This window comes from Physella acuta, unplaced genomic scaffold, assembly GCF_028476545.2.
Source record: "Physella acuta isolate Inbredline_101_S28 unplaced genomic scaffold, ASM2847654v3 ptg000648l, whole genome shotgun sequence".
NCBI classification, from domain to species: domain Eukaryota; kingdom Metazoa; phylum Mollusca; class Gastropoda; family Physidae; genus Physella; species Physella acuta.
This window is the reverse complement of record NW_026732167.1, coordinates 148386-175043: the sequence shown is the minus strand read 5'-3', so window position 1 is coordinate 175043 and position 26658 is coordinate 148386. Positions and strand designations below refer to the sequence as shown.

The following is a 26658-nucleotide window of genomic DNA, read 5'->3' as shown; positions in this document are numbered from 1 at the left end:
GCGAAGGAGGAGGAGGGTAAATCATGTGACCTGGCTGGCTTAGCAGCGAACTGCGCGAGCAGTTCTATATAGCAATATAGAGAGCGCGACAAATTATTTATTTGCTGAATATATGATTTATCTCGATTTAAAATTGTTATGGATAACATAAGGAAATTGCGCTTAAATTGTCACTAGACTTGTTATTAACTTGTTTTTCATAAAAAAACGTTTTAATAACAAGCTTTTATGTAATAATGCACTAAAAGTAGAGAATAAATTATACACTACTATTTAAATTACCATAAAGAAAAGCATGGGTCTCTTCTCAATTATTAGTAAAGGTATTATAATTATTATTAAAAGGTTTTTTTATGATTTTTTTCCTAGTTCACCACTGTTTTATACTTTTTTTTAACAAGTATTTTTGGTTTAATCACATTGTTCTCCGACAGCTTAACTCTAGTTTTTACCTTTAGCTAGATAAATTCATTGTATTCTTGAATTTGAAGATTTCACAACAGTATGTTATTGAAAATTGTCTCTAATTATGGAAGCTAATGGATATTTTTAAAAAAGTTATATTTTCAGACCAGGGCTTGAGATTTCGCTAAAATCAAGATTTTTAATAATAAATGCAGGCTCCTTACAAATGTATATATACATATATATATATATATATATATATATATATATATATATATATATATATATATATATATATATATATATATATATATATATACAGAGAGAGAGAGATATGTGTGTGTGTACGTATATGTATATATACATATATGTTTAAGATTGTGATTGTGTGTGTGAAAAAGAGAGGTTGTAATTTTTTTTCTTTCTTTCCAAGCTTCTCTTTGGCGATGGCAGTATTCACAACTGGAATCTCGCAAATGAAAACGTAGATATGTTGTGCATTGACGGTGATCTGACAGTCCACAACATTCTGACAACATAAAAATCACTGTATTAACTTCAAGCACAGCGTAGGACAGAGCCGCCTTTTAAAGAAATTTAAACATGAAATCCTGATACGTTTTTTAAACGCTTCAGAGTGTTAAATAAATCAATACTAGCATATAGTATAGAGACCCTATGTAATGTCATCTTTAAAAAAAAATTAAAATGCAATTGTTTTCAAAAAGCATTCACCAGTTCCTAATAATCTTTCAACCGACGTTTCTTTCGTTTTAAGCATTGACTGTGGAACATCGGATTAGAAATCATATCACAGTGCAAAAGAAAGAAATTTACACACTAATATTTATTTATTTATAAATTTATTTATTTATAAATTATATAAATATATTTATTTTATTTATTGATCTATTTTTTTAAAATTTAAACTGTATTGGTTCATTTTTAATTCATATATTCATATATATATATATATATATATATATATATATATATATATATATATATATATATATATATATATATATATATATATATATATATATATTTATTTATTTATTTATTTATTTATTTATTTATTTATTTATTTATTTATTTATTTATTTATTTATTTATTTATTTATTTATTTATTTATTTATTTATTTATTTATTTATTTATTTATTTATTTATTTATTTATTTATTTATTTATTTATTTATTTATTTATTTATTTATTTATTTATTTATTTATTTATTTATTTATTTATTTATTTATTTATTTATTTATTTATTTATTTATTTATTTATTTATTTATTTATTTATTTATTTATTTATTTATTTATTTATTTATTTATTTATTTATTTATTTATTTATTTATTTATTTATTTATTTATTTATTTATTTATTTATTTATTTATTTATTTATTTATTTATTTATTTATTTATTTATTTATTTATTTATTTATTTATTTATTTATTTATTTATTTATTTATTTATTTATTTATTTATTTATTTATTTATTTATTTATTTATTTATTTATTTATTTATTTATTTATTTATTTATTTATTTATTTATTTATATATTTTATGTATATATATATATATATATATATATATATATATATATATATATATATATATATATATATATATATATATATATATATATATATATAAAGAAATATATTTATTTATCTTTAATGCTTTTAATTTATTTTATTTTGTAGGGGGAGGGTAGGGGCGGGAGTGTTGCGCGACAAATATGATCTAAGATATGCAAAGCAGGCATTGTTTACATTTAAATTACTCAGTTTTAGAAATCAATGCCACGCGTCTAAGAATAATGGATTAGTAGAGCATTGATGAAACCCTCTTAAAATATTTCGTCAGAATTTCTTCTAGCTTAATTGCAACGCGCGTGGAAGGGCACGCTAAGTTATTTATAAACGTTTAAAGAAAATGTAGCCTGATAATTGCACAGTAAATAAAAGCTTGTAAAATACACTATTTCAATAGCTTTTAATATAAGTTAAGATAATCGGAATGTAAAGATTCTTAAAGTAATAGAACACTTTTTTTAAAATTTAATTTAATAAGATTTTAAATGCACTGAAAATAAAGAGCCTAATTTATCTTAATAAAAAACTTGGGACGCTAAAATGTCTGATGCTTTTATGGTCGACCAATTCTTTTGTTAAAGAAAGTGTGCTTAGATTGTTTTCTTATTGTCGCTGCGTTAAATTTAAGGCTTTTTATTGTGAAGGGTATTTGTATTTCTTTTATATTGTACTTAATAGTAATTTTTTAAGATAGATTAATAGGAGAAAAAGAAATACAAAGCATTTTAGAACTAACTGGAAAAAGAAGGCGCTAGATTTGACACGTTTTCAGAATGTGTTCAGATATCACAAAAACTTTTATCTTTTAAAAAGATGGCAAGCGATAAAAATTATAGTTACATTTTAAAAACGTTTTCGTATTTTTGTATTGAATATAAGCAGTTGAAAGGACGTTTAGAATTATTTTATCAATTCAAATATTTAAAGGAAAACATGTCGTGTGTGTTTAGAAATCAGCATATACCCGGAATTGCCCACCATAACCACAACTAACCAAAACAAAAACACAAAAAACGCAAACATAAAGCAAACACAAATACAAACACAAACGAAAACACAAACGCAAAAACAAACACAAACCCAACCACAAACACAAATACAAATACAAAGAAAGCACAAGCGAAACATGAAACGAAAACAAACCAAATCCAAACGCAAACACAACCACAAACGCAAACCCAACCCATACACAAATGGAGCACAAACGCAAACATTAGCGCAAAGTGCCCACAGTCTACACTTGGGCGCCAAATCGCACCATGCTGGGGTGACGGCGGAACGGCTTGTTTCAGCTAAGTAAACGACTATAGTACCCCAACTCAATCATAGTCTTTTGCACTCACTTAAAAGAACGTACGCGCATATCGAACACGGGAAAGCCCGGGGCGCAAAACAGCACCCTCTCTGGGCGCCAGAGGACGCCCAGATTTGATTCACTTAAAGACTATAATAACCTTTCTTATCCATGTTGACGAGATTCCTTCCATAATGTTGTTGACATGGAATAAAAACGTGCTTTTTAGATTTAGACCGTAAACAAAATTAAAAATAAAAACTTAAGCCTAAAATTAATTTAGAAATTTTATATTCTTAGAATAAATGCTATAAAAGTTGCAAATCCAGAGAACTTGAAAATAATTTGTTGAGTTTAAGGCTACATTTCTATTTATTTTCATCAAGCCTAAGTTATAACCGGATGTTTCACTTTCGTAAGACAAATATTGATTGGCTGTACAGTAACTTAGTGATCGATAACTATTTGTTTACAAAACTTTGCAGATCAAGTTTTTAAATCACAATGCAAATTTAAAACCCCATGACCTAGTTTTCTATTTTTAGCTTACAATGTGTACAATAAAATCTATGGCGGCCTATCCAATAGCAGGATCCCATCGTTTATGTCGCCATTACACGTGAAAACCAAATTGTTTTTGCTTTTTTTAAATTTTTATTTAGTTACCGAAAATATTATTAACATCAAATACATCCAATCTTTAGTAAAGTCCGAAAAAAAAACGAGACAGGCAGGATTTTATAAACATATTAATTGTAACTACGCTGTGCGTGATTTTCAAATGAATTTATACACCTCTCAAATACCTTTGAGACTTTTCTCGCTGGTGTCCATTGTTTCTTCGGTAGTAAAACTTTACGCTGCTAAATGCACAGTTTAAAAAGTCTGCTTTAAAAAAGGTACGCACTATGATGACGTAAAAAAGACAACGTTCATCATGGTTGGTGCGACCGACAAAAAAGTGCGTAAAACAGAACAGACAAAAACTAATGCGCAAAACAAAAGACACAAATAATAACCTGCGGGGATTCTTGTTTCCGAATAAAGATGTCTTTTTTTTACGTCAACGGTCTTTGATTAAAAAATAATGATTAAGCAGTACGTTCAGTGTATAAAATAAATAAAAGGCAGTATTTAAAATACCTACCACGTGCACTAAATCAATCCGTGCTAATTATGTAAGTCTTTTTTCCAACACCAAAACAAAATAATAAAAAGTAATTGTTCCCCTGATGTAATGTTTTTTTATAAAGGGAAGTAATTGTGGTTTTTTTTCCTAATTCATCAAGGGACTAATGAGTGCTAAAAAACTAAATGTAAATAATTTTGTGAAAGGTGATTTTTTTTTATTTTGTTTGATGGACATACCGACAATCTAATATATAAAGTTCAATTCTGCATGTTTGTTTGTAAAATGTTTGTTTGTAAAATGTTTGTCGTGGATACTTCGATGGGTTTAAGTGTTAGATTGTTATAGTGCCAATGGTATAAATTTATGAGTTAAAAAATTACTATTGAAAGTCTTTTAAAACAATTTTCATTTTATATATTTAGAATAATAATTTTCAATTATGAACATTACATAAAAAATTTTAAAAGCGTATAAACGTTTATAAAATTTCTAAAATTGTGTCTGAAATGTATTTGCATTTTGTCCTTTAGTTCTCATAACGTCTCTTGATTTGGAAAACACAGTTACTTCCCTTTAAAACCCCCATTAAATCGGGGAAGAAAGAATTTACTTTTTATTACTTTGTTTTGGTGTTAGGAAAAAAAAATAATTACATAATTAGTGGGGATTGATTAAGTGCAATGTCGTTGGTATTTTTAATACTGCCTTTTATTTATTCTATACACTGAACATACTGTTTACTAATTATTTTTTAAATCAATATAATTTGATAAACCAGGTCCTACAAATCCGTTATGTTTATTTCTTTCCATTTACGGATAAGCTTGGAGTATTATATTTTTGTTCACTAAATTGAAACGTATCTGAAAAGTTTGAACGAAATCGCTGCATTAGAAGTGGATTGAAATAGAGTAACAGGATTAGCTACCAATCCAAAAACAAAAAACAAAAAACAGACGTTGCGAACTAAAACAAAAGCTTATAAGATGCTTGTAAACAGAATAGAATTCCGCATTTTAAAAAATATATCATCGGAAATGGTTCAAAAATTAATACAAAACTTAAAAATCAATATAATTCCTAAACATGCAATTTCATCAAAAATTGTTGCACGATTACAGTACTTTCTCTATACCTCGTATGCGAGAAAAAAAGGAAACAGGAATGGCCACACGAATACGTTAATGCGCAGAACACAAAACTTGTTGGATAAGAACCCAATTGTTTATATAAGAAAATACGGCATCTGGACAAATCTGACGACACTGAGGGGTTTTGCCGACGAGAATAATGTTTCTTTTTGTTACCCTCCATATATACGAGCCGACGCGCGGCGTATCATACGCCGTTGTTTAGTGGTTTTATTTTCTACTTTTCCTTAATTCATAATTTGTGAATTCGATCCGGGGAAACGGACGTATATTATAATTGATCATACACATTCAAGTAATAAGTAGATTCCTCTTTCGACCTAGCGATCCATTGGGCAGATAAAGTTGAGTTCATGTTTCTTGATCTCGGCACATAAAGGAATGGTTGGCTCAGCACTTTGCCCAGCCGCCTTTGCATTCCCCAACTTGTCAGGTACCCATCAGGGCTGGATGTACTCAATAACATCAAACAGTTAAAAGGATAATGCCTTTGAATTTTTAAATTCTCATTTTCCCAATTTAAAAATATTGGTGCTGTTTCAGATGGTTAAGTGAACATTATAACAAAACAGGCTTGCATTTGTTTATTCTTTTAACTCGACATAAGGCCTCACTTTGTATTTTTGTCAGATACAATTAGAAATTGTATAGAAAATACAAAGAAAACCCCAAACATTTTTTGAAAAATTATAAACATCTTTTAAGTCTAACACTGACATTGGACAAGTGCAACTCCTTGTTACCAAATCATGGCAAATTATTTGATGGTTTCCTATTTATTTCTCTGAAAGCATGCGCTTTTTTTTTACCCGGATAGGTACGGGAAATTAGAAACAATCATAGGAGAGTTTTGTCTTACTTGACCTACAATATGGGCGTGTTGTCGTACTTAACTTCCCATGAACGTGTTCTCTTACCTGACCCCCATTGGCGTGTTCCCTTACTTGAACTCCCATAGGCGTGTAACATTTTACTTGACCTCACATGGGCGTGTTAAGTCTTAATGGACCTTCCATGGGTGTGGAATGTCTTACTTGTCCTCCCTTACACTTTAAGAAACGCATTTGCAACCATTCAAACTATAAAATATAATATAGGTGACAAATTTTCTTTCTTAAATTAATCCCCCAAAAAATACGCAAACACAAACGCCACACGCAAAGACTAATCTTTCTTGATTCTTTAGCGATGACGAAAGGAAGGAAAGACTGACACACTAGCAGCCGTCTTATATATATATATATATATATATATATATATATATATATATATATATATATATATATATATATATATATATATACAGACAGACAGACAGACAGACAGACAGTCAAGCATACAGGCAGGCATGCTAGCATGTAGAAAGTCATGCGGACAAAAGATAACAGAGGGTGGGTTTTGATTAAATTATTCGATCAGATAGTTGTTGACCAGCCTTTTGTGTAATCAAAAATTTTAAAAACATCTTAAAATGGATTTTAATTTACTCAAACTAATGTCTTCTATAGGTCTCTACTACTAAATAAAACAAAATTGATTTTAACTTTTAAAAATCGATATTTCATTTTTAAAACTCTAACATAACCCCCAAAACCACAAAGATACGGAGTGGCCTAGCGGTAGAAAGCTAGACTGCTTATCCGTATGTCTCGAGTTCGAATCCGGGTTTAAGTCACGTTAGGGTAAGTATAGGCGGCTGTGTATAGTGCTGACCACACTATAAAATGAGTATGAATGTATTGTGTCTAAAACACTACTCCCTCATAACACTTACTCTCCACTCAATAATCGCTACCCGTATCCCAAAGATCAATCCTAATCGCAAAATGTATCATCTAACGATGAAGCTAACCCTAACACTTACCCTAACCTTAACACTAAGCCTAAACTTAAATTATTATCTTAACTGACACCACAACCTAAGCCGCAAGTTAAACCTAAACCTAAGGCGTAGATATGGGACGGAGTGGTCTAGCGGTAGAGAGCTGAACTGCTAAACCGTAAGTCTCGGGTTCAAATCCGAGTTCAAGTAAGTAGACCGTCCCTGAGTCCACCCAACTCTGATGGGTACCTAACTCACGTTAGTAAAGGCGGCTGGGCATACATAGTGCTGACCACACTATCTCTTCATATGCCGAGGTCACAGAAACATGTGAACTCTACTTCACTTGCCCCATAGGGAAACTTTACTTTACTTTAAGGCTAAGATTCAGCCAAAGCCTTAAATCTGAAACCTGAACCGTAACATTTAGTTTAATATAAACGTAACCTGAACTTAAACCCTTACACTAACTCAAAACTAAACCACTTCAGTTTACCTAACGCACCGTAAGGCTATAGTGTACCCTTATTGAAAAAAAAGCATTTAATTTTTAATTACGCGCTTACGGAACCTATCAAAATGTTGACCTTTTAAAACTAGACACGCTGCAAAGACGTGATCTGGGATTTCGGTATCAGGAATAATTGTGAACAACATCTGCAGATGACGTTACGTGCGTAATTGTCTTCAAGTTCATGATATACTGTCCGCCATCTTTTCTTGTCAACGTGGCGCGTATCTCATAGGTGAGGGGAGCCATTTTGAATTCTCCACAGCCAGTGTGTGCATTAAGAAGTATACAGTAAAAATCATCGCTGGAAGCTGAGAAAAAATAATTTATTAGGTAAGTAAACTTGTTTCATTAATCTAAAGAAACACTAGGCCGGTTTTGCTGTGATCAAAAGGAATAATAATTAACGCTAAGCAGACCCCATTATTTGTACTGTTGTTCGAATAGGTTTAGTACTTTAAAATATGTTAAGATGGGGATCGGCCTTACTATCTAGTCAATTGTGATTTCGGTATGTTGTAGGCCTACTGTTAGATTAAGTTCGGCGTGTTATTGTTCGATTATTGAACAGGTTAATTTTTATGTTAGAACTAAGATTCTTTAAAGCTGGATTATAATGTGTCTGGAGAATTAAAAAATAATTAGACTAATGTATGAACAACTTAAATTTTAGGTTAGCATTCAGATACTGTTTAGGTATTGGTTGGTTTTAATGGGTGCTAGAATTTAAAACGTATCTAATTTTGTTTTTTACAGCTTACGCGTGATTGGTCATGAGCTTGCGAAAATATCTATTATCGCATTAATAAATAGTTCTGTTTAGTGTATTGCATTAATATTTCAGAACACTTAATGGACTTGAAAATTGGCCTCATACCTAGCGTCGTCGTCTATTGACTTGTAATGTAGGATAAAAACGATTTCCTTTTCCTATTTAAACACTTATTAAAACACTCAAAATCATTTGTTTATTTTATATAAAATATTTTAAAATAGGACCAGTGCACCATGTTTAAGCTGGTACTGACGTTTTTTTCTCTACTGGCGAGTTTCTGGTCGGTGCATGGCGGAGACTCTCTACAAATGACGAACCTGGACAACGGCACTTTTCAACATCAAACCAAACGAAGCTCATCGCAGGTCATTACTTTAATGTGCATATACAGATTTCTTTAAACATCTTACATGTTTTTATTACGCTTTTTTTGTACATTGTGGTTTATACCGAAGATGAAGTTTTCACATGTTTCAATTATCATTTAAAAAATATTTTAAATCAATTTCCAATTAATTTTACTGCAATGTAAAGGTATGTAACGTGCAGAGGCGTAAATAGAGGGGGAGGCCACCCCGAGCGCCGACCCTAGTGCGTTGCCAAATGAGGTTGGAAAAAAATGTAAAAGCTGATTTTATGCTGCAGTTTTAAATTATAAACAGTTAAGAAATGTAAGGGCTACAAGCCTTTACATACTGCTTTTACTGTTATCTTCCTTGATTGTCTAACTGTAAAACATAACCCTTAAGAAAAAGAGACCTACATGGGGGAGGGGCGCATTTTTTCGACTAAAATCAGAAGAATTTACTTTAGATTGGTGAGTTGATAAACATTACCTCATAGAAAAGAATAGTATTAAAGCGTATTGTACGATTGATAACCGTAAAAAAGGTAATGACTTTTAACAAGATGCTGCAGAGATTTACATTGGATTGGTGAGTAGATATACTTTATCACAGAAAAGAAACTAATAGTACTAAAACAGATAGTATAATTGTTTATCATTTTAAAAAAAGTTAGTTATGTTAAATTCCGCTCTATCAAATTTGTCCAATATGGTGTGGGGGTGGGGCGCTTTTTCGCGAACAAAAATCTCAAGTACTTGTACTGGATTGGTGATAAGATACCTCTTTTTTTAACACTTAAAAAAGAAAACAATTGTATTCTAGCGTATTGTGTAACATTAAAATAAGAAATAAACCGGGAGTGATCTCCCCTAAACTTTCTCGAATATTCTTATATAAAACAACAGGAGATGGCAACTCGGGATATAGACATGAATTTTAATCCATTTTTACAAACTTTTATTTAACACACTTCCTTGTCAGTCTGTCTAGATCGAAACGCACTTTCTAGATCGAAACGCACTTTTACTTGACAGATACGGTTCGTAGTTGGTAAATGGGTCAAGACTTGAAGACAATGCATCATGACATTCAATTTGACTTAATTGGTCGCCTGATTAATTTTTTATTAATTAGTTGGCAGTTCTATCCAACTACTCCACACGTGTCATCACATTCAATAACACGTCATCACGCTCAATAGGCGCGCAATGGTTTTTAGTCATGAAACTCTATTGTAAATAAAACTTGTAAAGTACTGGAAAAAAATACTAAGCATTCAAGCAGTGGGGTAGCCAGGGTCGTCTCATGGAAGGTTCAAATTTTTCCATCAATATATGTATATATATATATATATATATATATATATATATATATATATATATATATATATATATATATATATATATATATATATATATATATATATATATATATATATATATATATATATATATACTAGCTAGCTGTATGTCAGTGCTTTGCTATGATGTTAAATAAATTGAAAGTTGTACTCTGAAGAAATAAGAAACAAAACACCATCTAGGCCTACAAAACAAAAAAATGTATCACTCAAAAACAAAAACAAAAATACACACAATACAACCTAACACAATGAACGCAACACAATCTGTTTTGTAGTCCTTTAAAAAAAAATTCACATAATTATTTCTGGAATATTAATTAATAAGACAATCGAACTAGGGGAAATAATCACTCTCTTAATATAGAAATGTATATGTCTACACATTTAATGGTAAATGTTAAATCAGATCAATAATTATTTTAGTATGTAATATATGAGCTTAATACTATTTGTATTTACAAAAAATATGTTGTCTGCAATTAGAATAAATATATTGTCATCATAAATGCTAAAATATTATACCATAATGAAACTTTTTAAATCAGAGTTGGTATAAAACAACGCTTTTCAATCAAGCAGAAAAAAATAAATTTAATAGTTGGAATATCTATATATATATTTCTCTTCATGGGGACCATGCGAGACACCACGTATACGCACGCCGTTACACACCCGCTCTCTAGGCATATAGCTATCACCTCACCCCCACCAGTCTGGTGAGCTGTGGTTAACACTAAATGTTTACTATCGTAGAGCCAGGTGGCTATTAGGTGCAGATATAATTTAGTTTTTAAACGATTTGGAACTTAGGAAGGTAAAAACAAGTTCTGTTTGATCTTTTCATTGTCGTCTGTAAACTGTCGTCACGGAGGGCTTCTTTCAAGGAGGGGGAGAAAAAAAAGAGGGTGGGGATAATTATCCTTCACGAGCTACTGATAGTGTTTTGAAGCAAAATATTTTCAGTCGCAACATTGGTATTGTCGAATTCACAAATTAGGAATTACTGAAAAATAGACAGTAAAAATAGTAAATAGCGGCGTATACTACGTCGCGGGTCAGCTCGTATATATAATTCTCTTTATTGGGACCATGCAAACACCAAGATATAAGCTCAACAGACCATATCACTACCACCCTCAATCCGACAAGTCTGGTGAGCTGTTTACAATCGTAGTGACGGCTATTAGGGACAGATAATTTAGTTTTTAAACAAATTGAAATTAAGGGGAGATAATAAAATGTTCTGATTGCTCTTTTTATTGTCGCCTTTAAACTGTCGTCCCAGACGGCTGCTTTCACGGAGGCGGGGTGGGGGGGGGGGGGGAAGAGTGGACTGGAATGTGAGGGTGAGGATAATCGTCCTTTCTTAGCTACTGATAGAGTTTTAAAGCAAAATATTTTCAGTCACAGCATTGGTAGTGTCGAATTCACAAATTATGAACTACTGAAAAATAGGAATTAAACTAAAAAGCGGCGAATGCAACATCGCGGGTCAGCTCGTTCTAAATAATAGCCTACATCAGGAATTGCCAATTGTTTTTGCTCGAGGGCCACTTTGTGGTAGCGGGTTTTAGCGGAGGGTCGCACCTTTTGAAGTTGACCTGCTGTCTGTCAAAGTGGACCTGCTGTCACTTTACCCAAGCTCAACCACCTCCCACTGTTGTGGTAAATTACATCTTAATAATCTACCCCCCATATCCCCAAGAATTGATTTGAATTATCATTGGTTGAGTGCCTTTGCTCTAATTATGTTAACCACGCTTACAACAGGTTTTGTCATATATAGTTGTTTCGTGGTGTCGTTTCAGATTGTACTCGTTAAATACGGCAATCATTTCATGACACAGTAAACATTCTGCTTTCGTGCCTGTATTACCAAAGAAATATTTGTGTGTCCATTCTTCATTATAAAAACACGGGATTCATCACCAATTTTTCACTTTTTCGGAAGGTTTATGGTTTCACTTAATTTGGTCGCGGACATGAAGCAAATCGCAGTTCAAGACGGACGGGGTCTTCTGAGTGTCTGGCGGGCCACAAAAACTCTGTGGCGGGCCGCATGTGACCCGCGGGCCGCACTTTGACCTCCCCTGGCCTAATTGTAACTAAATTATAAGTCTTGCAATGCATATCATACATTTTTAAATTAGCTACTACTTTTTTTGTTCTGTAAAGATCATTTTTTAACATAATGATAAGGTATGGGTTAGATGACTGTATTGCTTACGCACCTCTTTACAGGTAATTGCAAAAACAATATTCACAAAGTTTTCCTTGTTTCAAAAGCTATGATTCTGGCGGTTTGGTACTTTGGTACCTCATTACGCGTTTTCGGGGTGTGTGTGTTTGGGGGGGTCATCATCATTCACCACTGTCCGGTCACTTTAGTTCTATTATCTTACCCAGCGTATACCTAGCTGTGACATTAATGTCGCTCTACACAAATACGGCCTGTCCAGCTCTGGCGGTGAGGTGGAGGGGGGGGGGATAACCAACTCAGAGTAAATTTTAGTTTTTAGGTGACTATTCTAAACATACATATGTAAGCGGCTGGTGAATTATTTAATTATTATTTTATTACAAAAAGGTGATTGTCGCTTTTTGTGTCCTTTTGAGGATTGTTGTGGTTTTTAGTTAAGTAGTTCGCTGTTATGGCGCTGATATGATTATGATTTTAAAATGGTTTATAGTTGATTTGTCTTGTTTATATATTGATGTTATTATTTATGCAAACTTTGTTTTGGTGTCTGGTTACACTATGTTTTATGTCGTGAATATTAGTTATTGTTGTATTAGGGACTATTTTCTTGTGCGTAGTATTGATCTTTAGTTCGTGAATGTGGTTGTTGGACAGGGAGAGACATTCTGTGGGAATGTCGAGGCCTGTGTGTTGAAGTGTTTCTGTGTCGTATTTCTGTGCTGTTTGTACTGTGTCTGAATTTGGAAGTTTTGATGTTTTGTTGTGTTGAGTTGAATTTTGATTGGTCTGTTTTAAGTGTTTTGTTTTGGCTGGTTTTTTTATTTAGATCTAGATCTATATCTTTTGATTAAATTTTGGTTCCACATTTTTTGTAAATAAATTTTATTAAATTGTTAAAGTTTTTTGTTTTATTTTTAGCAGGTTCTTATCTAGTCTAAGGTTAAGATTTAACCATCGTGGGTTTTACCATGGTTGCACTGACCGGACAGTAATTAGATAAGCCTAGGGTAGATATTATTATTAAATATCCCCACCCCCTAGCAGGGCTTAGTGTAAGCATATTCATATACATTTATACTTATATACTGATTCAGAAATAGATTTAAATAAGTAACATGGTATTATGACAATAATCATTTTTCTATACATTCAAAGTCTTTCCTTCGACAGAGTGAGATAAGTTCAGTTGCACTTTTTAAATATTTGTATAAATAAATAAATCAATGTCCACAGTATGGCACCTCTTACACTGATGAGATTAGACATCCAATGGCTGATGGTAAAGAAATTCACATCGAAGGAACTGTTAAAACAACGGACAGCAGGTTATAACGGCTATTTTAAAAAGGAATGTACATATTATTTAGCAAAAATAAAAATTCGAATTCTAAATGAAATTGTCATGTCTTTACAAAACGGTTCACGTTAATTGCCTTAAGTATTAAGCTAATAATTACTCGGTATCTAGGCATATAATTGAACTTTGTAAGATTTTTCAATTGCCTAAAAGTCTAAAAAAATGTTAACTAAATCTCTATCTAGATTCACTATTGAACTGTGTGAAAAACAAAACTGTCTTGTGGACATCGAATTTCAAGCCGATATTCGATTTAACACTAGGACACTCGTAATGAATTATAAAAGAAACTTACAATTTGGACAAGCAACTATTAGAGAGGGAATACCATTGACAACTGCAGGACCAATTCAAATAAAAATAGTAATAAACCCCCAACAATTCAAGGTGATGTCAAAGCGTGCACTTAGTGATTTGGATTTATAAATTTAACTTACGTTATTTTTTTTCGAGCCTAAAATTAAGATTTTACTACGTAAATTATTTTTTTTAAATTATAATTCACTAGATCTATCTCAACAAAACACCGTTTACTTTTACAACAGTGGTTAGATGGACAAAGTTAAAGTATATAAGGATTCGTGGGACGACCCAAATTAATTGGATCTTGTATTCAGTAAGAGATAAATTTAGTTAATTTAAGTATTCAAACATAATAACAATAAACGTTTATATATGCATTTCAAAATATTACTCAATCATACACACATGTTTATATAGATAGATATAGATCATTTGTCCTCTCACTATATATATATATATATATATATATATATATATATATATATATATATATATATATATATATATATATATATATATATATATATATATATATATATATACATTACTGAAAAAATCTGTTTCAGTACAACCAACCAGTAAGTAAGAAAATATTTAATATACAGAAAAAATTATTTATTGCATCAACACTTGCAGTTCATTTAATTATTGGCAATTTACAATACATTTGCCCGTCGATCTCTCTCTTTCTCTCTCTCTCTCTCTCTCTACACACACACACATATATATATATATATATATATATATATATATATATATATATATATATATATATATATATATATATATATATATATATATATGGAGCGAGGGAGCGATAGACAAATATACTAGTACACCTTTATACACTAATGTATCTCCACACACATGACACACACACAACTAACACCTACGCACAAAGACACGCACAACTACTTTGGAACTCATACATGATTACCAAGTGAAATTAAATGGATAAAAACATAATACTAAATTGTCGTTTTATTTTGATTTTAGCCAAGGATGGTTCGCTTTAACGATCAACTTGCGGTAAAAAGAGTCATAATAATTGGCACTCCTAATTCTAATAATAGGTGAGTTCGAACACATCAAAATTCCTAAGTCAAATCGATCGTTATTTGTTTATTCAAGCCTTAACATATGACGGGAGTGGGGTGGAATAGGGGCATAATTACAAATTACCTCTTAGGACTATCATAAAATCGGATGTTAGTGCAAGCTGTTCAACTCCTATCCCTAATCTAAAATAACAGATAATCAATTTACACATTTTATTAAATGAAATACAAAACATTGAACCATTTGAAAACTTTATACGTTACACATAAACACAATTGATACTAAACCTAAGGATCATTGCACATTCAAAACATAGCGCAACAAACTAACAAAACACCCATTTGTGTCACACAACATAACCTGAAAGAAAAATGATAATTACAATTCATAAAGAAAAATGTAAATTAAAATATATAAATACTAGCTGTAATCAGCTACTCGTTACTCTAGCCATATTATATTGCCATGTTCAAATGGTACCGTTAATGCACATATATTTGTTTTTACCTAATGTTTTAAGGACAATTAAAGTGCATTGCATAATGCTAAGCTCAAAACAGCAACAACACGCGATTCTATAAATTAATCTTCACATCAACATCTATCCCCCGATGTAGTTTTTGTTACACAAGTACACCTTCAATCAGAGTCAAACCATTAAACAGAAAACTTTTTATTACATACTTTCCCTCTCCTAGTGAGCAACAATCCGATGCGATACAATAATAATATTTAAAAATATCAGAGAAGTATCATGTAAGATTATATTGCTTTTTATTGCTTTTTACACCGTAAAAGCAAACAATTGCTAATTGTAACATTAATGAACAATAAACCGGGAGTGATCTCCCCTAAACTTTCAAGAATATTCTTATACGAGCCGACCCGCTGCGTATCATACGCCGCTATTTAGTTGTTTTTTTTTTCTACTTTTCAGTAATTTATAATTTGTGAATTCGACAGCACCAATGCTGCCATTGAAAATATTTGCTTAAAAACACTACCCCCCCCCCCCCCCCCCCCCCCCCAACGTGAAAGCAGCCTCCTCTTAGTTACCTCCTCTAAGTTTAAAATCGTTTCAAACTAAATTATCTGTCCCTAATAGCCGTCACCAAACCCGTCTCTGTGATTGTAAAATGTAAACAGAGTGAACACCGCTCACCAGATCATGTGGGGGTGGGGTGGGGGTGGTAGTGATAGAGAGGAAGAGAAGGGACTGCAAAGGCGCGCTTGCAGCTTGTTTTCTAACTGATCCCAGAAGAGAATTATATATATATAGATAACACTACAGGGGATGGCGACTCGGGATATTAAAATGATTTTTTTTTAATCGGGAGTGATCTCCCCTAAACTTTCTCGATTATTCTTATATAACACTACGGGGGAGATCACTCCCGCTTTATTATTTCGGATCTTTAACGTTATACCGACATTAAACTCATTTTAAATTAACCATGCGATGTAAGAAACGGATGTTTATTTCAAGTAAAAAAATATTTTTATTTCACTAAATTAGTTTAAGATGTATTAAGCTAAAACAATTTCACAATGGAATAGCATACACAATAAGAAATTAGAAGAAAAAAAACACCCTACTACCACACCACTACCACAAACGCAAATATATAATATGAATATTATCATATTATATATATATATATATATATATATATATATATATATATATATATATATATATATATATATATATATGTATGTTATTATACTGTCTGAGACTATTGCTTTACTTTGCAATTTTTGTTTTATTATATAGTTTAACTAATCTCACTTTTTTTAATCAATAGATTTTCAATTAACCTAAAGAATTGGAATGAACATGCGAATCGTTCAAATTGTACATATGGAAATGTCGCCTTGCATATTGATGTTAGGTTTTTTCAGTCAAGGGTTATCATTGACTCTAAGGGCTCTAAATGGACTGGTGAACCAAGTGTGCTCGGACGTGCTCCATTTGCAAAAGATTTACAGTTTAAATTACAAATCACAATACGCAAAAACAGATATGAGGTAATTATATATATATATATATATATATATATATATATATATATATATATATATATATATATATATATATATATATATATATATATATATATATTCTTACGGGTGGGGGTGACACCATTAGGTGCCGCACCGGGTGACACCCGACCTCGCTGTTTGAAAATCTAAATCTTTCCTTTGCTATCAAGATTTCTAATTCAAAGTGAATGAAAACGAGACTTACAAGCCCGATTAAAAATTACGCGTTTTACATCGTCGATTCATGCGCTGAAGCGATCACTGAATCAACATTAAAATTAGATAATAATATAAAAAGCTCAACTGAATTATATACAGTCAAAATAAAAAATGTTGACTGCTACTTTGCATTACGGACTTTAATTGTTTTCGACATCAATACTGAGACACCAAAATTACGTAAAAAGCGCCCCGATTTTTCCAAATGATACGGGGGGACGCATTTTCACAAAAACGATAGCTACATAAAGGCCTAATTTGAGGACGGGGCGCAAAATGTATAGTTAGTTCTGTGCATCGAAATTGATCACTACGCCTTTGAATTTTAACATATAAAAAGTAAATAGTACCTAATAAATTATTAGATACTTTTTAATAATAGCGATTACACATTTTTTCGCCCCCCCCCCAACGGATAGCGCCCTATGCGACCGCCTAGTTCGCCTTATAGGTAGCGCCAGCCCTGGAACGCATTGATGAAACTACCTGAAAATAGTCCGTCAGACTTTCTGTTATATATATATATATATTTATATATATATATATATATATATATATATATATATATATATATATATATATATATATATATATATATATATATATATATATATATATATATATACTAGAGTACCCGACACGCACGCTACTGCAAGCTGACCCAACATAAGAGTGTTTTATGAACGTCTTCAGTTTATGCTAATCATTCTCTGTAATAGGGAGGAAGAGCGACCGCCCATGTGCTTGGGTGCTTCGCCACTCAAAAAAAATTTAACCACTTTCCCCAGAAAACTTTCCGAAATTATTATCAACAACTTTCCAAAATTTCATGTTAATGGGATGAAAAGTGTAGTAATGCAAGACGATCAACATTAAAAAATACAAACATTCAAGGCAACTTTACTGTACAGATCTAAAATGAAGTCGCACCTTAGGTTACATTGTTTTGTGTATAAAACATCACTTTCCTTATATAATATTTTCTGAGCTTGAACTTAATGTGAATAACAAAAGAATAAATTAGTGAAGCTAACGTGGGAAAATTACAATTAAAAAATTCAAATGACTGCCTTGGTTCCGTGCCAATGTCACTTTACAGGCTGGCTAGCAAGCTTTGGTCTTGGCCAGGACGTCACATACATTTTTTGTTAAAATACTTCGTAAGAATTTTGAAAGAAGCCCAAACTTAACCATAAAGTACATAAGTTTTAGCCTTATTCCATTGCTAAAAAAACAAAGATTGATATAAAATATTTAAAGGCCTGAAATAGTTCACTAAGACTAAATTCCGTGTGTTTTTATACTTCTTTTTGCTTTTAACAAAATAGTTTTGGTTTGATTCTATTTTCCTACGGCAGCTTAAATGTAGTTTACAGCTTTAGCTGGATACATTCATTCCATTCTTGAATTAAAGGATTTGGCAGATGTATGGTATTGAAAATTTTCACTAATGAAGGAACATAATAGATATAACAAAAAGTTATGTTTTTAGACCCGGGCTTGAGATTTTGCTAAAAAGAAGATTTAAAATAAGGAATGCAGTTTAACTTTTGGAGTTTTAGTTTATATTTATGAGTTCAGTTATGTCTTAAGTTGGACGTACACAAGCTTATATAACAATGCATTTATTTTTCCATTTTTTATTCCGTGATGTTCTATTAGGATTAAATGATCAATAATTTGTACAGTTGACTAAATATAAAACTTTTCAATGGGCAATATTGGGCGGCGTGACCTAACGGTAGAGCGCCAGAATGCTATCCCTAAAATTTCGAGTTCGAATCCTGGTTTAAGTCATTAGAACGTCCGTGAGTTCACCTAGCTCTGATTGGTATCTAACTCAATTTATGGAGAGTACAGATGGCTGGGCATGGTGCTGACGACACTATCTCTTGGTATGCCGATGGCACAGAAAAAGGTGAACTATAATTCACTTGCCCCACAGACCGTCAAGTTCGAAATAGTACTTTATTTTAATCAATATATAACAGGTTTTTTATAACGTTGTGACTCTCATGTTTATTATTTTAAAACATCTAAAATACTTGGCAGATGATGTGGGTTTCGTGCTAAAATCACGTAAACATTTTTGTATTGCTATGCTGAGCATAGCTTTATAAATTGCTCTTTAAACCATGTATTTTTTTTTAATTTAAACACCCATATATGTTTGAGTCCTTAATTAAATTTAAAATTACATTTAATGACTGAAGCAAAGCCAACCCTAGGCTCCTACAAACATTATATATATATATATATATATATATATATATATATATATATATATATATATATATATATATATATATATATATATATATATTTATTTATTTATTTATTTATTTATATTTATATATATGTTACGGTCAAAGCCCGAAGTCGGCCACTGCGAGGATTGGTCCGAAACTTTGCTTGATTTCGGCCTTTGGCCAGCCAGTCCGCGGACTGGCCATGGTGGACCGGCCAAAGTCTTAATTAGAAGATCATCTGGCTTGGGACGACCGGCCAAAGTCCGAATTAGAAGACCATAAGCAGATTTTGTTGTTTTTTTTTATGCCGTAAGGGTCATGAAATTAAGTTTTTATTGATTATTAATTAAAGTAAATGACAGAAACATTCAAATATTTTATTGTCTCAATCTATCAATATCATCATTTGTTACAACAAGTTGAACTTTTATGGCATTTAGAATTACATAGTAGCTTGTTATTTTTACACTTGCAGCGATTGTTTGTGCACTTGGTTGTGCAATTGCAGCGAGTGTAGCCTTGGCCCCCAGTCAATGATTGTGAAGATGCGATGGTTCGTAGTGATTTTTCCTCAGTGCCAACTGAAGACAATAAGAGCAGTTTTTCGTGAAGAATTGAAAACTCACTTCTAGCATACAGTTGTTTTAGAACACCATGTTCCGTTCCTAATTTGTAGAAACCGCCCTCGACGCTCATGACAACTGCAATCACGCTTCGGGGATCGACCTCTGTCAACATCTGGAATACAGATGCGTACATTGTCACCCGCTTCACCATCTTTAAATTTTGTATTTGATGTTTTAAGCATCTTAGCACATTGAGTTTGCAAGCTAGTATGAGCTGCTGACCTGTGTTCCATGATGTCTTGTTTGTTGTGACATAATCTGCAGGTAATATTTCCTCCGTACTCTTCGTCGGCTTCATTGGGTATTCCACACATAGCATGGACATCGTTGCCACAGGTTCCACAAGAATGAGCTGCACTACAGTGTTTTTCACAAACTATACAGAATCTGTTGGCCACATTATTGTCACGTAACTGGTCTGGACGTTCCGCCACGGTTAGCTGAGGAAGTCGTTGCATTTATGACAACCTCCATTTCTTGTTCAATGTTCTCAAGATCTTCCTCAGTAACTAAATTATCGAGAGCCTCTCTTGGTAAAATTGAAGTGCTAAGTCCCACTTTTGCTTTGCATCCCTACAAATCTTCGTATGGCAATTGTTGGATTCCTTGATGAAAAGAACGATTTTTCATAAATTGAATGAGTTTGAGACTCTCAGCCCAATGAGCTGATTAATTTGTTTGCATCCATGTCATCATCATGTTTTGAACATCTTGGTTGGCACGTTCGACTGAACCTTGGCTTTGGCTATGCCTTGGTTGTCTGTGAACTAGTTTAAGTTCAGGCCACATGTTCTTTAGTTCAGAAATAACTTGGTTAACAAATTCTCTTCCATTATCTGATTGAAGCACACTTGGGGCACCAATAATCGTGAAGATATCCAGCAGCTGGTAAGCAACTTATTCTGCTCTTTTGGTTTCCAAAGCTCGCAACAATATGAACTTGGTGAAATGATCCTAGTAACTGAGTATGCAGTTGTATTGTCCGTCTGGGTTACTTTGCATATCAATAAGATCAACTTGACATCTTGAATTAAATTCTTTAAATATCAAAGGTTTTGTTGGGGAAATATGGTTTCTGACGCCCACGCCATCTCAAGTCGCTTGGACACTATTGTTCAACTTACAAGCAACGCGGCAAAGTCTTTTGAACGTTCCGTCTTGTTGCACGTGTTCGGTGACGCCGACTGTCTATGATTTTGTTCTTTGATGATTGCCAGCATGGAGGAGGCTGTCACATACAGTTGTAGCCCATGTATGGAAACTAACATGGATTTCCATTTTTTTTCTTTTGACAGCCATCTGCTGTGTCTGTCTCATGGTCTGACGGTCCTTTTGATCCATGTCGCCTTGCATATAGAATGATATACAAACAAAAGCTAACCAATACGTTACAATGAAACCGCACCCAGAATAATGAAAACGCGATCACAACTTAGTCAAGGAAGAACATTGGCCAGGACATCCCGGCCAGCGCGCGCATTGGCCGGCCAATGTACAAAATACGCTGTCAAGTTTAAGCGCTTCGGACATTGGCCAGTACGTCCCGGCCAGTGCGCGCATTGGCCGGCTAATGTACGAAATACGATCTTGGTACTAAGTTCTTCGGGCTTTGGCTAAGAGAGCCGGCCAATGCGCGCATATATACCCGTGCTCCACCACGGTAAAACTTTTTTTAATGTACCAACTTGGGAACAGAACAAAACTAAACACAACACAAAACAAACACAAAACAAACACAAAAGAAACGCACACGCAGTTTGCGATTGCTTATAGTAGAGTGATCGCTTGCATTATTGTGATGTATAGATTTATTTTCTACTTTTTAGTTCAATCAGAAAACGTGGGTTTTTAAAAACTTTTTTAATGATAATTATTTTTATTAGCGCGAGTTGAATTTATTTTTAAATTACCTTCCTTGGAAAATGACAAAACAGTTTAATTAATGCGTTTTTTTGACAATATTGTCACAAGCCTTTTGTGTGTGACTGGGTTCACGATATAAACTTGTCACAGGCCTTCCTCCTACCTTTTATATTACACATGTGAAATCAAAAGACAAGCCTTCTTCTTGCAAGTTCTCATATTTATTTTGTTTAACACAGGCATCGTGTCCACACCGACCTAGCCATTTTTCCGCCTCCTTCCCTCTTGTTCCTTTCGCGCATGCGCACAGCCCCTGTCTCCCTGATGCAATACACACACACTCCCAAGATACAATCCACCAATATTTCACTGTTATAAATATTATTATTAAAATGTATCCACCCTTTCTATGAATCTTATCGAAAATGATATTTCACATTGATACTTTTAATATGTTTTAGCAATGTGCGGGCATTTAATATTTTCTTTACATTATGCAGAAGAGTAAAAACAGTAGCAACTATAAAATAAATTTAAGTCGCAATATAAACAAACCCTACTCTATTACTTATAATAATACACTGCTGTGCAAGTAAAAAGCACGACATGTGATGAGTATACTCATGGTTCTATAATCTATAGCGATGACGGACTGACACACTACCAGCAGCGTTATATATATATATATATATATATATATATATATATATATATATATATATATATATATATGTATATATATATATATACTTATATATATATATATATATATATATGAGTGTGTGTGTGTGAGAGAAAGTGAGAAACTGTGTGATTGTGTATATCGTTTTTTTTTTCCTTTCTTTTCAAGATTCTCTTTGACGATGGCAGTGTTTTCAACTGGGCTCATCTAACTGAGCAAGTAGATATGGTGTGTATTAATCAAGATCTGACAATCAAAAGTATCCTGACAACATAAAAACCAATTTATTAACCTTGAAGGACAGGGATATTGTTTTCAAAAAGCATTTACCAGTGCCTGATAATCTTTAAACCAAACGTTTCTATTGTTTTAAGCATTGTGGAAACATCGGATTAGAAATCTGTGCAAAATAAATAAATATACATACAAATATTTATCATTTTTGTGTGAGTGGCCTCCCCTTGGAAGTGGTGTGCGAGCGTTTAAACAAGTGTGTGAACGAAGGAGTGTGTAAGCAGTGTGGTGTAGCGTCAACACAGTGTACCTAGTCGTCAGTTTTTTCTTCGTGTCAATGTTTTTTCTTGTAATTGGTGAAAAAGGGCTAACTGGACACCCACCCCACTCGTGCTATCAATTTGTAAGCCCTGCTAGCGGGAGATTACTAAAATCTACCCTTCTAGGCTTATCTAACTACTATCCGGTAAGTGCAAGTCCGGCTAAACCCAGACTGGTTAATAACCTTAACCTTATTTTAAATAAAAACAAAAAACTTTAACAATTTATTTTATTTATTAAATGGAACCAATCAAAATTTAAAAAAAAAGAATAGATAAAAAAAAAACTACAGACACTACTAAACAAAACAGACTATAACGTGACAAAACAACATATACGAAACAATTTACACTAAACACCCAATTTCGGACTACGTCCAGGCTTACAAGGAACAAATTCACTAAACGCAAAAGTTCAATGGCGTTTCCCTGACTTTGATGCCTCGGATGGTACAGGATCTCAACTTCCTCACCTCATCCATACGACATACCAAAGTGAATCGAACATCACGCCGGAAACCGACTTTCACACACCTCACACACTACACGTAAACAAATAGTCCCTAATTCACAGATAACAAACAACATACGACACAATTATACAAAAAGACACCTAATATAAACAGTGACCACAATCTAAATAGAATATACACAAACTAGCCGTAGACAGGGACATAAACAGTTACACAGCGGCGCCATAATACGGAACTACACAACTAAAAAGTACGAACAGTTTACGACATGAAACGATACATTCGCCTTCTAAGTTACAAATAATAATTACACACCCCAGCATGTTACTGATTCACTTTGTGGATTTTTTTTCTTATTATTGTTACACCTGTCCCAAACGAGCCAAAAATATTAGAACGCCGAGTGTATCAATTTATTCATTATTTATACATTTATTTATTTTATTTTATTTATTTATAACATGTATAAGACTGGAAAAGTCTATGTAATCATACTAAATTTTTTAAAAAAATTATTTTTTAAAATATGGCAAGCGATAAAATTATAGCTACAATTTAAAAAATTAAAGTCGATTAGGAACCATCGATTACACTCCTTTTCAGATTTTTGTATTGAACATAAGCCGTTGAAAATGATTTTGAATTATTGTATAAATTTAAATATTTAATAAAACCGCCCTCAACCCCACCTTGAACTGAACTGAAGTGGCCAGGGAGTGTAAAAAGATTAAAGTCATAACATTTATTGTCCATGATAAATACGGACATGGTGATCCAAGAAAACAAAATGGCGAACAAGGGAATATTTTCATTTCGATTCAGGCTTTAAAAATTCGTTTGTATTCCTTTTCATTATAGTTGGCTTATTTTTTTATGACTGTTATGCTCAGATTACTAATATCTAACATTATTCTTATTAATTGTTACCAATGTTTTTGTAGAATGTTTTTAACGCATGTTTCGTTATTTTTGTTAGAGTTCTGTGAGTGCTCTACTCTACTAACTAAGCTAGAGATCTAGATCTAGATCTAGAATCTAGCCATAAGTTTCTAGATCTAGACCTAGATCTAGATCTAATCTAAATCCCGCCCTCCCCTAGCTACGCCTCTGCTTAGTAGTAGTCTAGTATGCCTGTGATTGGGTAGGTATTTAGTATTTGTATGTAAGTTAAGCAAAGTTAACTAGGCTTAATAAGGCTACAATTTTAAACTGTAAAAATTACATGTAGCCTAAATAAAAGGTTACAAACTAGTACATTAAATAATATCCAAAATTTAAGTTTAATCTAGATTAGTAGTCTAACAGTAATTTTAGGCCTCTAATAATAATAGTAAAAGTTACTGAATAGAAGAGTAGGCTTATTAGTAAATAGCTGTCTTATTTTAGTTCTACTTAATTAACTTAATATATTAGTCTACTCTTAGTCTTATGTAGTGATCTTTAGAATTTAAAATGCAGAATAGTTGATAAAGCCAAAAGGTGTCAATTGTCATAGATGGATTAACTTACTTATCAAATTAATATAATTATCCTAATATTTATTCTAGTATGTGTATGAATTAATGATAGTTATAGTAGTCTAGTTTGAATATCAATTTTCAACTAATTCCTGAGGTCGCTAAACATAAGTAGTAGATCTTTATTGATACCTTTTTCTTTTTTTAAAATGATATATACATGACTTTTGGACTCTTTTGAAGGCCTATTGTATTTTATGACAAACTCCTTACATTAAAATATTAAAAGTAAACTATTAGACCTATATTTTTAATGAATGGTAATGGTTAGATAGCCCATACAATCCAATACATATATACACATCATTGCTTTATGATCTTTATAAGACAGACACATATTTTTATTTATAACATTAAGAGTTGAAAGTATGTAAACATAATGAGTTTAATATAACAGTTTATGAAATTTATTTATGTTTTTTTAGATACTGTGGATTATACAACTGCATACAGAGAAGAAAAAAAGTGAAGATGAAGCTCAATTTAAAAACTGATCCAAGGATACATGTTGGACCCAAGAAAACTTGTTCATATTGAACAATTATTTTTTTAATATTCTGAATGAATATGGTAATTAAAAAAAGAAAATATAAACTTTGTTATGTTTTTCTTTTTCAGCACTGGTAGTGTGTGCTGGTGTATGCGGAAACTAATTATTGCTACCTTTATTCAATAATTAACTTAAACTGGCAAACTATAAATAGTTTTTAAGAATATGGTGCTGAAGTAGATTTCACCTAGTTTTGTTGCCCTTCCATATTAATAAATTGTATAGTCAGCAAAATGTCAAACAGCTTTTACTAAGTTTTACTGTCCATAACCAGTCAGGTACCAGTTAAAGCTGCTTTGAATTTGAATCAGAGACAACCTAAAGGATTAAAATTTCAACTCAAGAACTTGTGCTTTAGCAAATGTGTTCACAAATATGTAGCCCCACTATAAATCTTACATTTGCATATATCTATCATAGCTGTAAAACATAATGATAAAGGAAGAATCAAGAATATGGGTTTTTGTCAATTCTAGCCATACCAGCATATAAATGTAGACCAGGCTTAGTGAAGCATGGCTGATAACTAACCATCAAACACAAATACAACAAACTATAAT

The 26658-nt window shown here is 32.3% G+C and overlaps 1 protein-coding gene across 1 annotated transcript in view; it reads left to right on the top strand.

Moving 5' to 3' along the window:
• The window catches only part of LOC131948554 (32 kDa beta-galactoside-binding lectin-like), a 71836-nt gene extending 48434 nt beyond the window's left edge, over window positions 1–23402 (top strand). The window contains exons 2-8 of the mRNA XM_059310143.1: window positions 8915–9058; window positions 13837–13928; window positions 14146–14347; window positions 14469–14576; window positions 15260–15336; window positions 17128–17350; window positions 23173–23402. Coding sequence (XP_059166126.1) covers window positions 8927–9058; window positions 13837–13928; window positions 14146–14347; window positions 14469–14576; window positions 15260–15336; window positions 17128–17350; window positions 23173–23280 — 942 coding nt within the window. The 5' untranslated portion in view covers window positions 8915–8926 and the 3' untranslated portion in view covers window positions 23281–23402. The remainder of the gene's footprint in view (window positions 1–8914; window positions 9059–13836; window positions 13929–14145; window positions 14348–14468; window positions 14577–15259; window positions 15337–17127; window positions 17351–23172) is intronic.
• Window positions 23403–26658: the final 3256 nt, after the last annotated feature.